The sequence below is a fragment of the Protomyctophum parallelum genome (assembly GCF_964188405.1).
Source record: "Protomyctophum parallelum genome assembly, chromosome: 4".
NCBI lineage: Eukaryota > Metazoa > Chordata > Actinopteri > Myctophiformes > Myctophidae > Protomyctophum > Protomyctophum parallelum.
This window is the reverse complement of record NC_139700.1, coordinates 32286546-32300826: the sequence shown is the minus strand read 5'-3', so window position 1 is coordinate 32300826 and position 14281 is coordinate 32286546. Positions and strand designations below refer to the sequence as shown.

The following is a 14281-nucleotide window of genomic DNA, read 5'->3' as shown; positions in this document are numbered from 1 at the left end:
TAACCAGGGCGACATATAGCATACAGTAGAGCAGACTGGATATACCACAGAGAGACATACAGTAAAAGGAGACTAAGTACAAGCAGGGAGACAGCGATGGGGAAGAACTGACCACACTAAACGATGCAGACATGAAGGTGGCCACCGCAGTGAGGCTGCATTATATTTTTACATACGTAGATAAAAGTGAGTCTGCTCCTTGGCTTCAAGCTATAATCAATCAGGATTTAGTCGCACACTGGGGATGAAGCCTTTGGCTGACGTTCTCATTGACCGCTGCTTTATAAAGAGCCCCTCCCTGCCAGCTCAGGGTGGGCGTCAGACGGCAGCTATGACGCCTTGCGGGGTGGCCTTTGGCTATTGATTAGGATGGCAGCCTGCTCAAAGCCTGCTCCCCTCGGGTCAAGGGGTCAAGGCATAAGAAAGGAGAAGAGGGGGGCGGTGACACAGGAACAGTAAATTAAACGTTTCTTCCATCAGCAGGCGAGTGAGAGAGAGAGGATTCAGGACACCGTCCGAGATGAAGGTTGTAGAAAAAAAACCTGCGTGGTGAGGTTTTTCAAACTATAAAATAAATAGGTTCAAAATACGGGTATGGTATCCTGCCAATGGAAATAGAATGAAAAACAGAAAATAATAAATACATAAAAAGAGAATAGAAACAGTGAAAAGTGCAGAGGTACCAGCCAGGTATGCCACTTTTGACAACTGTTGCTGTCTGTTGTAGACTGGCGCATCTTTCGGCTGTTTACAGGAAGTCTTACCAGTCGTTTGATGAATGAAGACAAGGCTCGACTTGTCAGCACAATAAAAGTTGCTCGGCAGTCATCGCTGCCAAACATTTGATTGTTTTCAATCGCATTCATTTGCGTCTGGGCCTCGGAGCAAGGGAAGCTGGGATCGCTGCCAGGTGAAGGCTGTATAGGAGAGCTGGACAGTAAAGACTGTTAGCATACGAAACCACCACAGTAGGTGAAGACACTTCACCTACTGTTTGATAGGTTGAACTCTGTCAGTGCAGCACCTTGACTGTCTTTAGAAAAAGACAGTGATTCTCAACCTTTTAACAGATTCATTAAATATGCTCAAATAAACCAGTAAATTGGGGGGGCTTTAAAGGAAACCAGTGGTCACAGAACATCATATGGTGTCGTCAGTGACACCCTGAGTGCATCAATAATCGATCTGTTTGAGTTTAATGCTGAGAGAAGTCGCCTCAGGAAATAACTATCATTTCAATAATTCAACCAACCAAGAATGTGCTGTAAATTACTGTATGACACCGGGAGGAGATGCAGATTTCGGCAAACATCCTGCACACTGGAAAGGCTTTACCAGAGGAAGTAGACAGGCCGGGGATGGAGGATTACACGTGGTCCAAGCCTTTGTTCCCACAGGGTTAATAAAAGACAGGCCTGGGCCTGGCGTACCTGAGCTGAGTAGCAATGCAGCTTGGAGACAGACAGCCACGGTCAGTCTGGCTTTAAAAATAGAGAAGGAGGAACCGGAGTTCTAGACGAGATACAAATAATGCAGGCTTCAGAAAGATATCGTTTTGTTTAAGCACAAGAACCCATAGTGTCCCTATTCTGCAGGGCAAACATTCAGTGAACGAACAAACGAACGCACCCATTGTTGCCAATAAAGTTAGTGGCTGCCTGTCAAGCATTTTCCCACAAACTAAAAAGGTACGCATCACTATTGCGAGCGTGTGAGAGAGAGAGGGACAACATGTTGATGTGTGAGGGCTTACAATGGCAAAGTTGTGCAAGCAACGTGTTTGTGTGATCACAAATACGTTAGAAGAGAGGCAGTGAGGCGTGATTTGGGATCACACTGGAATGGTTGGCACGCCACGCCCCCCCCCCGAGGCGCTGCTAGAGTGTGTAAACCACGCCCAGACAGTCTCCAATTGGCTGGCTGCTTCCATAATGTATAATAACAACATGCATCCGTTAAAACTGCTTTAAAAATAAGAGTTTATAAATAGATGGATAGATATGACCATCATAGAGCACTGAAGTCTGACCTCAATATCGGTAGAGGGCGCAAATCCACGGGTTCATGCACTTTTTATTTGCATTGTAATCCCCATTGGGGGATTTTGGATCGCCTCATATAAGAACTGTTGGAATTGCACCACTCAGTTCACACGGGTGTGTTTTCTTTAAATGCGCTCGCGAGAGAGAGAATGCAGAGGTGCATGTGGGTGACCAGATCATTTGAGGGACAGTTAAGTATCACTTGTGTGGGACAAGACGGTGTTAGCAACTTATTACTTAAATGCTCTGATGTCATATTCCACCATTAAACCCCTCTAGCGAGTGGTATGGATGACTTGGTACTGTAGCTTTAGGGATATTTCTCATGTTATCATTTATCAGGCTTAAAAACACATCTTGCAGGAAAAGAGACAATGAGATATCTTTACACAGATAACAGATAGACAACTATTAGGGGACTAACTATTAGGGCATTTGAACACTGATGCCTGCCATGTGACCATGTCACTATGTGCCTGCTGGGACAGGGTCTCAATTTGTGGGACACCTGAAAAGTCTTGGAAATGAGGGATTATCCCATGCAAAGACGGACATCTGGTCACCCTAGGTGCATGCGAATTGTTATAATTTGACATAGCCATGACTCACTTTATATCAGCTCGGCTCATTATTATGTTTGAACGTGCGTGCACGAGAGAGAGATAAGAGAGAGAGGGAGAGATAGAGGGAGAAGGGGAGACAGAGAGAGGGAGAAGCGTGAACGGAATTAACGTCTAAATCGCAAAAAATAATAATAATGACGGCAATCTCCATCCATCTATTTATAAACTCTTATTTATAAAGCAGTTTTAGCAGATGCACGTTATACATTCTGGAAGCAGCCAGCCAATTGGAGGCGGTCTGGGCGCGGTTCAGACTGTAGCAGTGCCTCAGGGGGCGTGGCGTGCCAAGTTGCCAACCATTCCAGTATGATCCCAAATCATGCGGAAGTGAGGGTTCTGTGTCGAGGCAGAAAGGTGGATTTCCATAGACCCGTGATTCTTAACCTTTAGAATTACAGGGACCCTCCGTTTGATATGCATTAGATCAGTGGTTAGGTTACCAAACTTTTCAAGTCGAGACCCAAAAGAGAGATTTGACGTTTGCCCTGGACCCAAACTAGTGAAAATAGCAGCGCACAACACATCGCTTTGCGCCATGTTGCGAGCTTGTAGATCAGCTATTTTCACTACTTAATATAATAATAATTATTATATTCATTTATGGAATATCTTTGATATAACTATTTTTTTATTTTGAATTATATATATATATATATATATATATATATATGTGTGTGTGTGTGTGTGTGTGTGTGTGTGTGTGTGTGTGTGTGTGTGTGTGTGTTTTTAAATCAATCTAGGAAAATAAAATGGGATTTTTACTCTAGTCGTGACCCATGCAAATTGGTCTGTGACCCACAAATGGGTCACAATGGGACAAACTTTGGATGGCAGAAGATCCACCAAGGGCAGCTCTCCTAGATTCCGATTTATGGAGGTTTGAAAATCCTGTTTACAGAGGTAAACGCTGGTCAGATTTGTACACCCCATAGCTGGAAGTGACAGGCATTGCCATAGCAACGGGATTAATGCACAAAGAGGGGGTACGAACATGTACTGTATGTAGTTGGCTGATAACGTCCCATAGTTGGGGGGTATGAGTATACCGGGTATTTGTATACGGTGCAGAAAAGGTTAAGGGTCCATTTGGACCCCCTGGTGCACTGTGGTCTTCGGAGTCGGACTTGACATCAGAACGGGAACCAGTGCCATAGATCTTAGACGTCACACCCGCCCTGTCCCGCCCTGCTAGCTGTGACATACAGACGTAGACTGGGTTCTGCAACGACCTTTTATATAGGACAGTGAGGTGGAATGACAGCATATGCAACATCCCTGCCTTGAGCAGGCTGTGTAAAAGGGTTTTTTCTGTCTGTCCATCTGTTGGGCCTGAGCACAGGTTCAAAGGAATGAAAGGCCCCCCAACCCCCAATGCCCCCGCTCATGGTTCTTTTTCTCCCTCTCTCTCATTATGTTTTGCTTTCCCTTACGTCATTGCTCTCTCTGTGTGGGGTCCCATTTCATCAACACCTTGCATGCAGCTCGCATCCATGCACACCGTTGGAAGCTCTGAAACTCATCCAGTTCATTACCGGTCTCTCCTCCAGACCAGAGGACCTCTCTATGTCCAAGAGCACTGACACAGAGTGGGAAGTGAGTCCCAGAACACTGCACGTTCACCGAGCTAAGCCAAGAGAACTAGGGCTGTGACTGTCCCTTATTTTCTTAATTAATCGAATAGCAATTTTTTTTGTGCGTGTATATATATATATATACACACACACACACACACACACACACACACACACACATACACACACACACACACACTTTGGATATATATATATTGGATATATATATATATATATATATACACACACACACGCACACAAACCATTTACAATAAGCAACAGTTGCTGCAACAGTAAAATGCAGAGAAAAGTGAATGATTAAATTATAGATTTTTTTAATTGATTAAATCAATTAAGTTTGATTAACCCCTAAAGAGGACGGCTGTACCGTTACGTCGACTACTCAGGATTTATGATGACTTTTAGTCACAGGTAGAACAGCTTCAGTCAGCATAGTCACTCATGTGTGGCGGCAGGACTGATTTGAGTGTCTCTGTCCGTGTTTTTGGAGTGAAATGGAATTAGCCGGTGTCAGTTACAACTTACAACTTAAGACAACAGACTGAGGGGGAGGGGTCCCTTTATCCCTCTCCGCCTCCTGCAACAATGGCACTTGAATTACAGTCTTTCTTGTGTGGAGATGGGAAGGAGATTAGGATAGTATGTGTGTGGGTGGGGGGAGTGTGGGTGGGTTGGGTCAGGGGTTGCATAAAAAGGCCCAATGGCCTTTGTGGAGTGAGTAGAAATCACTGTGGGGGGTGAAGCTTTGGTTGTGCCGAGTTTATTAAAACACCAAAATGGGCGAGTGGCCACAGATGGTGCTGTCAATAAACACCCACCATTGCAGCACACACACACACACACACACACACACACACACACACACACACACACACACACACACACACCCCCCCCCCCCCAACTGAAGCCGCTAGGCATTGGTGTAACAAGCACATATTGAATCCCAAGCACTGGACAGAGAAGTGTTAACTTCCAACCTGTCACACATCTTGATTCCTATATTTTTTTTTTTCATTTTTTTAATATTATTTGTCCAACTGAAGACCAGTATTTAAATGAGACTTGAATCTGTGAACACAGAACATAAAACTCAAATTAATATAGCAAAGATATCTTGATATTCAATATTATCGCAGATCTGTGCCATCCTGACCGCTTTCTCCCATTTCCGTGGTCACCAATCACATTCCAGGCAGATTGACTTTCACAAATGCTCCATCCAAGGTGACAAAACTCTAGCATCACCCAGATGGAATATCTACCACAATAACTGTGTGTACTTATTGTCACCTCTGCTCACCTTACTGTGTGGCATCTGAACCTGAACACAATCTCACACACGACTGCATTCCAATGCATATCACCTTGCACATTACGACAGCTCTATTCCCCCCCCCCTGATAAGTCCCTTCGAAACACCGTTCGTCTCCACATAAAACACTCTCTGGCGTCGCCATGACTCATGGGCGCAGGCCAACTACATTACCGATAAAAGTAGCTAGTGTTACAAGCTCAAGGTCATTCCTATTCCTAGTGCACAACTGCACAACCACGGGGACACACAAGGCTACTTGTATTGAATAGTTTTCCTTTTTCAAATTTATATCTTTTTTTTCCCTTGTCAATTCCAGTTCTAGAGTCCCTGTGGCTGCCAACCTCCACTGTGGGGAGGGTCAGGGTGTAGACAACTACATATGGACCACACAGGTAGCACCAGAAACTAAATAATACAACTTTAGTACTGACTGTATCACATATCGTCACATGCAGATACTTTTGAGAGAAACAGGAACAAGCTGGTCATAAAAGACAGATTAACAAACATACAGATTTATCTGGGCATCACTATATTTTTGTCATAAACCATTCATTACCAAATATACTTGACATCTTTTGCCAGAGTCAGACAGCACATTTTTACTTTGTCACTAAAGTAAACAATCCTTGACTGTTAACCACAACAGAAACTAAATCAATTATCAATTAGAAAAATAATTACACCCATATTGACTCACTGTTTGTGTCCTCTCATCTCCCTGCAAACAAACATGCCCACATTGCCCAGGGCCCAGACCATCTTCACTGAAAGCTTTGTTCATGTAGGTGGATCGACACAGATCATTTTGATGTTTGAGTGTCGATCCAGTGAATGTCCAGCTTTTGGTGTAGGTGTATGTGCACAAACTTTGTCCTACACAAACATTAAATCCCATTGACAATAAAAGGACAATTTTGAGTGTTCGTATAAACTCAAACATTGTGTAACACAAACATAGTCTGATGAAACACTTACCCCTGTTGGGGGTACAAATAGACAACATTTGACAACTTTGACAATAAAACATATTTATGACGACACTTTATGATGTCTTGGGCAGAGGACCTCTGTCACTGTCAGAAGCTCACACAGACAGGGACGTGCAGAGAGTGTTAGAGAGTCGGGGGCTGAAATCCCGTAAGAGGGCACTTTTGCACAAAGATTGCGAAAATAGCAGATCTACAAGCTCACAACGCATCGCCCTGGCATGGAAAGGAGTGGCATTCATGGTCTGGAGAGGGCAGTTGTTTTACAGACGGGTAAAAGGGCAGGGGCTGAAGCCCCCTTTGATGCCCATGTCAGGCCTGTTATCCGAGTCAAAACCCCCAAGGCACAAACAGCAGGCCACAACCCACAGCCAGACAAGTCAACACTTTGCCCTAAAGAGACAAGGGCTGGGTTTCCCAAAGGACATCATGCGTACACCATACAAAAAAGTATGGTGAGGCAGCTTTTTGCTTCTATGGCCCAACAGCCTGGAATAAACTTCCATTCGAGCTCAGACACGCACCCTCTGTAGACATTTTTAAATCTCAACTCAAGACTCACCTCTTCACCCTTGCTTTTAGTTGAGTTTTATTTTTTTATGTGTTTTTATTTATTTTATGTTCTTATATTCGGTTTTGTTCTCTGCTATTGTTCTATCATTTTAACTACTTGTGTTTTATTGTATTTTATTTTTGTGTCCTGCCCTGTGAAGCACTTTGAGCTGCATTTATGTATGAAAAGTGCTATACAAATAAAGTTTATTATTATTATTATTAGGGAGTGGGCGTGTGGTTTTCTCAACAACACCCCCTTCACTGTGAATATAGATATTCCGTGCATATATATAGGAGTCACTATAGAAAACCACAGAATTTAAATAACTGACTTACTTGAATAACAATCCAATCATCATAACTTTTCTAACTTGTACAAACTGGTAAAGACTATAAGAAAAATCACAACCATGTCAACCGAGCAATGCAACTATATGTACTGTATAACTGGTACTACTCGTCTCATACTGCACTGGTGTGTGTGTGTGTGTGTGTGTGTGTGTGTGTGTGTGTGTGTGTGTGTGTGTGTGTGTGTGTGTGTGTGTGAATGCGACCCACATCTGTGTGCGTGAGAGACCTGAATGCGACCCCAATCAGCATCAGCTTCAGGGGTCAATAGGTTTTACTCAGGGACATACATAGAGACATACATACTCCGTCACTCATGGGAGCGATTGGCACCGCTCAAACATACCTCATTTCTGAGTAACATTTGTTGCTGAAAACAACTGCCAGGTAGTCAGACAATATGGAGTCAGCATGCTTACACAGTAGCACAGCTGCTCTTCATCACATTCAAGCTTAAAAGTCCAACATGCCAAATGTAGGTCTACATGTACACCAAACTGTAACTGGCCTTTATATCCATCTATATACCCAAATAAAGTGAAAGTTAGACTCCCACGTACCACGTCTCCAACTGTTGAGACAGAGAAGTTTGTGAAGTGAACCAGAAGATCAAACATCTCCCCTGGCAGTCCTCTGGGTTGCTTATCATTGTACTTGAGTAATCAATGTTCTCTACCACCACCCCAATGTCTCTCACTAGCTTTCACAAAGATAAGCCTTCTGTTCTACTAGTTTGATTCCCATGCTTCAGTTTGTCCTCCTCCACCACAGCTGGTTTTGATTAAAGAACTACTCCATTTTTAATCTCATTCAACATGTCATCCAGACAGTCTATTACTTGTTTTAAACTTAATCATCACGCTAAAATATGTATATAGTTTGTGTATAGGTTAGAAATAATCCACTGGCTTTACCTAATGTCTCTCTGTCACTTTGTTTACAAACAATATTTCACATGCAGGAAGTCAGACTTTGAGACCCCATAGCCTGGAGGGATTGATTGGTTCCGAAACTTCTGAGACAGCGTTTCAAGCTCGGTTTCCCTACACCTTTAACATTTGCACGACAGTCACAAAATAGGTAAAAATCAGACCAGTCTGAAGTGAATGGTGCTATACTGTACTCGTGCTGTAGTACTGTACTGTACAAGCCCTCCTCCCAGGCCTGTGTGTGTGTGTGTGTGTGTGTGTGTGTGTGTGTGTGTGTGTGTGTGTGTGTGTTGTGTGTTATAACCACCGTGTCTCTACTCTCCGGAATAATCCTTATGCTTTCTTGCTATGCTGTCAAGGAAAAGGAGTCCGTGTTGCAGAACTGGTGATTTAATAAACAAAATAATAATTCAAAAAGGACAAACGTGATCAGCCAGGGTTCTAATTCTGTATCCAACCTCCGTAGTGAACAACAAAGTAATATCTCTCTTCCTCTCAATAATGCGACCGCTTCCCTGCACACCAGAACATGAAGTAAACACAAGATATCCCATAATACTCCTCGTCCCAGACTCAGCCCGCCAACACAGTTAAAGGAAAAATCCCCCTGTATATACCTTAGGGTTACAGTGTGTGGCTTCGCAACAGTGACACTTGGTCAACAAACGCTATTTCCGTACTCGGACGGACAGACAGACAAACACAGCCAGGGACACACATAGCTGTCTATAGGAGTCGCTAGCACCACTCAAGAAGATGGAAAAGCTTTGTGCCCAACTTTGAAGATATGTGAAACTGTTTTGTTTTACAAAGCACTTTCTTCCTGCAACATCTAATAAAGACAAAAATAGGCTGCAGGCAGATTCCAGAATAGTGACAACACTTACGACTGAGATTAAAGACTAGGACTACAATTACAGACCCAAGAACTTGTCTTCTCAAGGGATATTTAGGCTGTTTGCAGAGTTTGAAAATGTCCATCAATATTCCTTTCAAGAGTCAGGATTGTAGTGAATCAAAGAGAAGTTTACTTCTGCCGTTTGTTCCTTAACAACTGATTTCAAATGTAATGTCTGGCATTGCACGTCAGTGACTGTCAACAACATATCACCAAACATCTCGCTACAACAATAGAAACCCCACTCCATGGACAGAGCCACAGATTTGTAGTGCTGCCAACAAATATTCCATATTCTAATGAATATTCTAATAAAAGAAGAATCGAATATTTTAAATTAAGATTCGGGAAAAAAACAATAAAATTGCTGTGTGAGTTCTGACGAGACTCTGTGCCACGTAAACTAAAACATTATACAAAAATTAGGCTATTAAGATAATAATGAATCATTAATTTGATCTCGCAAGACCCAAGAGAGTACATTTCTCAGCACCAACCACGGCCCATACAGGACCGGACCATATAGATAAAGAAAGAGACAGTTTTACAGCATATTATTCTGCAATATTCATATCATATTCATATTAAAATCATATACATTCGAAATCATTCGAAAATTGTTCGAATACATGTGGTGTTTTAAAAGGAATATTCGAATATCATTTTTGGCCAATTCTGGCAGCACTACAGCTTTGGCACCACTTCTCTCAGCCCCCACACAAACTTCAAATGCCTCCCCATTTCCCACAACTACAGCTAGCACTCGGACAAGGTTCTAAGCTTATATCCTGCCTGCAACATCTTCACATTCTGTACAGTAAGCATACATTGCCTTATTGCACAATCCAGGAAGTGGCCTACTTCCTGAAGTGGTGACCGTCATAATCATCACCACTTTAGGCCCCTCCCCCCTTGCACTCTGCATAGTACAGTAAAGTACAGTATGGTACAGTACAGTTAAATACTGTACAGTATGATACAGTAGAGTACAGTATGATGATGCAACATAAAATTGCTCCACATTACTGTTTCACTGTTCATGTTCATACTACATACTCATACGGTCATATTCTGGATGTAAATTTCATTTTGCTACCATTTAGCCTTTCTTACTCTTTGCTACAAACACTGTCATACATTACAACATGACAATACACAACAAATGCTATCTTATTTCCATCTACTTCCCGTCTGCATTTACACCCTATTCTGTTATCACCCTATTATGTGCATCAATCATGCTCATTACTCACACCAACACCTTCCTTGCTCACTACAATTAGCAGTGCAACATTGCAAGGGTGACAACGTCGCAAGGGAGCCAGTTTGAACAATAAAACATCTCTCATGTTCAATGCCCAAATATTATTTTTCAATAAAAGTACATGAACTTAATGCAAATATTTGTTCCAATGTACTCTCAGAGGCTAATTTGATATGTACTGGCATCAAATTTGCAACTGAGTCTGCAGTGAATGTCATCTGTCACATAGAATGGAAGGTCCTAAATTCATTATTTTATGTTGCTCGGTCAGTGGAGCCCTCGCCTTTGGATCACATGGATCTGGATTAGATCCCATTCATCCCAGGCACTGCCAACTCAACATATATGAGTAGCACAGCTTGATAGGTCTGCAGTGGGTCTGTGAAGTAGTGGGAGTGGGTGCTGATGGATGTGTTGCGCTCCACCTCCCAAGTTTAATAATAATGATAATAACAATAAGCCTCTCCGACTTAACTGCATTTATCTCTATGGCTGTATGGCACATGATGGAATTCAAGCAACAGCACTAAACACAGTTGCTTCAGGTTGTTATTATTGTTGTCCTATTTGGCTTGACAAATCGGAGGCATGGCCGTCTCTCATCCAGCCAGCCTCCCCCTGTGACTGTGCATCACCTTCTATTATAGGCTGAACCCCTGAGTCATCCCCATCCAGAGAATAAACAGGGCTGAACATTCCAAGCAAATGAGAGCTCCCACATTATGCATTCTCACAGCCCCCCGCCTCTCTATGACTCAGCCCCCCCCCCCCGTCTCTCTGGATTTAAGACTAGGTGCTATGGTGAAGTGAATAGGTGGTATTTCAGCTCACTAATGGCACATGGGAGAACAACTCCTTGGCTGAGAGCCCAAATCCCCATTGTAACTTACAGCAGGGTAGCCAGTAGCCAACCACCGCTTCTTTCCTGTGCTAGTTTGTCTGTAGATTTTGTTAAAAAAAACAACACTATTGCTTATTTGTATGCAGGGAGAGGGAGCAATATTTGTTTTAATGAAAAGCAATCATTAACCAACTCTAAACTACCCTAGCCCCTTGGTCCCGAAAGGAGCTAAAACTACCCCATATGTGTGTGCATTAATAGCAGCATAATGTAACTACAACATGTTACATCAACAGTGTGTGCACAGAAGTTACTAATACATTAACATAATAAAAAAACTATATATATCCCTGATTTCTGGAGGCAATATGTTAATTATCAAAACAATATGGAACATTAGCATTTTTCTTGTGCCTAATTGAATACATTAACAGTTTGGAGGGGGGGGGGGGCACAGTAAAGTACAGTTCAATAAAGAGGATTGTAAACCCAAGAAAGCCTATGGTTTGTTTCCATTGGGGTCCTTCATATTCAATTAATCGCCTGTGCCTTTCAGTAAATACAAAGACTATAGGCTAGTGTTTATATAGCAGCTATATTAATACAGTAGTAGGCTATGCCGTTTATATAATTAAACAGGCAGGAGCAACAGGTTCGCAACATTATTAAGATAGTAACCTGAACCTGTAGCTCGCAGTAAAATGTAGGCATATGCTTTAATCGAATGGATGGACCCTTATTACCCTGAACATGCCATACATTAGTAGCCTGCAATATTCAGTCAAAGTTTCATTACAGGCTGTAGTTGTGTAGACAATTATTAACAGACACATGATGAGACACAGAGGCAGTGATGTTTTCCAAACGGGATCATCAAACCTCATTGTGGTCCGTTATGCGTGTGATTGGTGGTGTGCATGCAGCTTAGTGCATCATGAATTAGCCTGATCCCAGCCAGACTGTTGCTAGGGGTCTAGTGGTCAGTGACAATGTTTCCACTTTCCACGCAGTACTTTATACATGTATTATGCAGTACTCTGTACCTTTCACTTGACTCTCGTAGTCCGCAATGATCTCCTTATCCTTTTTGAACCTGGGCGACGACATGTTTTCTCTCCAAGCTGCTCCAGCCTCCTGTGCAATTTCGCTGTAGAACTTCTCCTCAAACTATTTGTCAACAAACGGAATTTATGTGTCCCGACTCACCCCTATAATAATAACGATAATAATAATATTCGACGCATCACACAGGCAATAGCAGCAATGGACGAGACTCTTCTTTTGGACGACGACAAAACTAAACGCTATGAATTAACTTTCAAAAAAGAAAGCCCGAGTTGTGGGATGCAGCTAATACGGTGCTGTTGGATCAGAAAAGGGGTTTTTAGTCCTTCATTGTTCTCCTTCTTCTTCCACCACAGGACTGCCGGGATTGGGTCTGGGATACAACAGGGCCGATGCGGAATGGATCCCGCCGGATCCACCGAACTGTTGGCTACAATCAGAGCATTTATATACCAGCAGGAGAATATAAATCCACAGCGAGTTGGGAGAGTCTTCCCTTATCTTTCCCGACTTCCTATCCGATCATTCCGACCCATGCACGGTGAGAAAGTAGCACCAACAAGCACCCTGGCTGGGGCGCGTTGATCTACTTGTGCGTGTGTGTTTGATCTCCGTGTTCTAGTTTGGGACCTTCTCCTGAATATCTACCACCTCCTCTCCTCGATGTGTTCAACAGTACACTACCCCTCCTCCTCGCACGCGCACACGCGCGCGAATTGTGGATTACACATTAATACACAAATCAAAATCCAGTGTAATTTCTGATGTTTTAGCCCACTCTGTTCGAGCCTCTGCTTTATTATAGTCAATTATAGCCGCGCCTAAACAAATGAAAACGGATTTTGTACATATAACAATTGACAGATTGAAACCTTGGTACTTTGGTAGCCTACTTTAACAGTGCGAGAAACCATTTATAATTAGCAATAGTCTAACAGTAACAGTTTTACTATTTTAGAATCTGAAACCATCTGGTTAATCTTAAGAACCAATATAGAATATGAATAGCCTACTATTTTTATATCAGGTTGTGTGTAGGATTAAAACGAGTCTAAATTTTAGACTATCGTTTTAATCCTACAAATCCTAAAAGTTCCTACCCAAACAACGCCGAGAACTAGAATCAACTGGACTCTAATGCCACCTAGAGGCGTTGGAAAGGCACCACACAACCACATGTACAACCATGATCACATTTAGAATTTCTGGTAGCAACACATGCAGCAACTATCAATTTCCAGGCTATTAATTACACATTTCGCAAATATGTGTAGAATTCTAACCATAACAATTAATGATGTCCCCTTTTTGATTGGTGCAACCACTCCAAAGAACAGCAATGTCCCTATGTCCAGCCACCCGTCTGTATAATTATGTCCCTATGTTTAAGGTATCAACAGGAGGCGCTGTTGCAACACTCACTTCAGACGCGTCTGATTTTTCATTTGGTCTGTAGTTCCCAGATGACACGTTTAATATTTAATTTATAATGCACTTTACATTTGTGGAAATTGCTACAAGTGCAATAAGCATAACAAATCATCACACCACTATAAAATATCTAAGAAACTGAAACAAAACATTTAATCTCTCAAGTGTTACTTCCCATTATACACTGCAGATCTACAGTATAATAGATCACTCATCTTGAGCCTCTTAATTATTTATATAATTCCGTGTAGGTGTAGGTTTGTCCATATGATACTCATCACTTAGCCCAAACATTTAGACTCTCGTAGAGTTTTATTTCCGATTCTAGATTCGTCAGAATAGAAAATAAATAAATAAAATGTTTGGGCTACTCATCACTGACTCATGCA

The 14281-nt window shown here is 42.3% G+C and overlaps 1 protein-coding gene across 6 annotated transcripts in view; it reads right to left on the bottom strand.

The window, feature by feature from the left end:
* Positions 1 to 13098, bottom strand: part of srgap1a (SLIT-ROBO Rho GTPase activating protein 1a) — a 118642-nt gene extending 105544 nt beyond the window's left edge. For 2 of the 6 annotated variants that reach the window (XM_083763972.1, XM_083763976.1), the window contains exon 1: positions 12440 to 13098. In XM_083763972.1, the coding sequence (XP_083620098.1) occupies positions 12440 to 12503 (64 nt within the window). In that variant the 5' untranslated portion in view covers positions 12504 to 13098. The remainder of the gene's footprint in view (positions 1 to 12439) is intronic. The other 4 variants (XM_083763974.1, XM_083763975.1, XM_083763971.1 and 1 more) reach the window with 3 other exon arrangements.
* Between the last annotated feature and the right edge of the window lie 1183 nt (positions 13099 to 14281).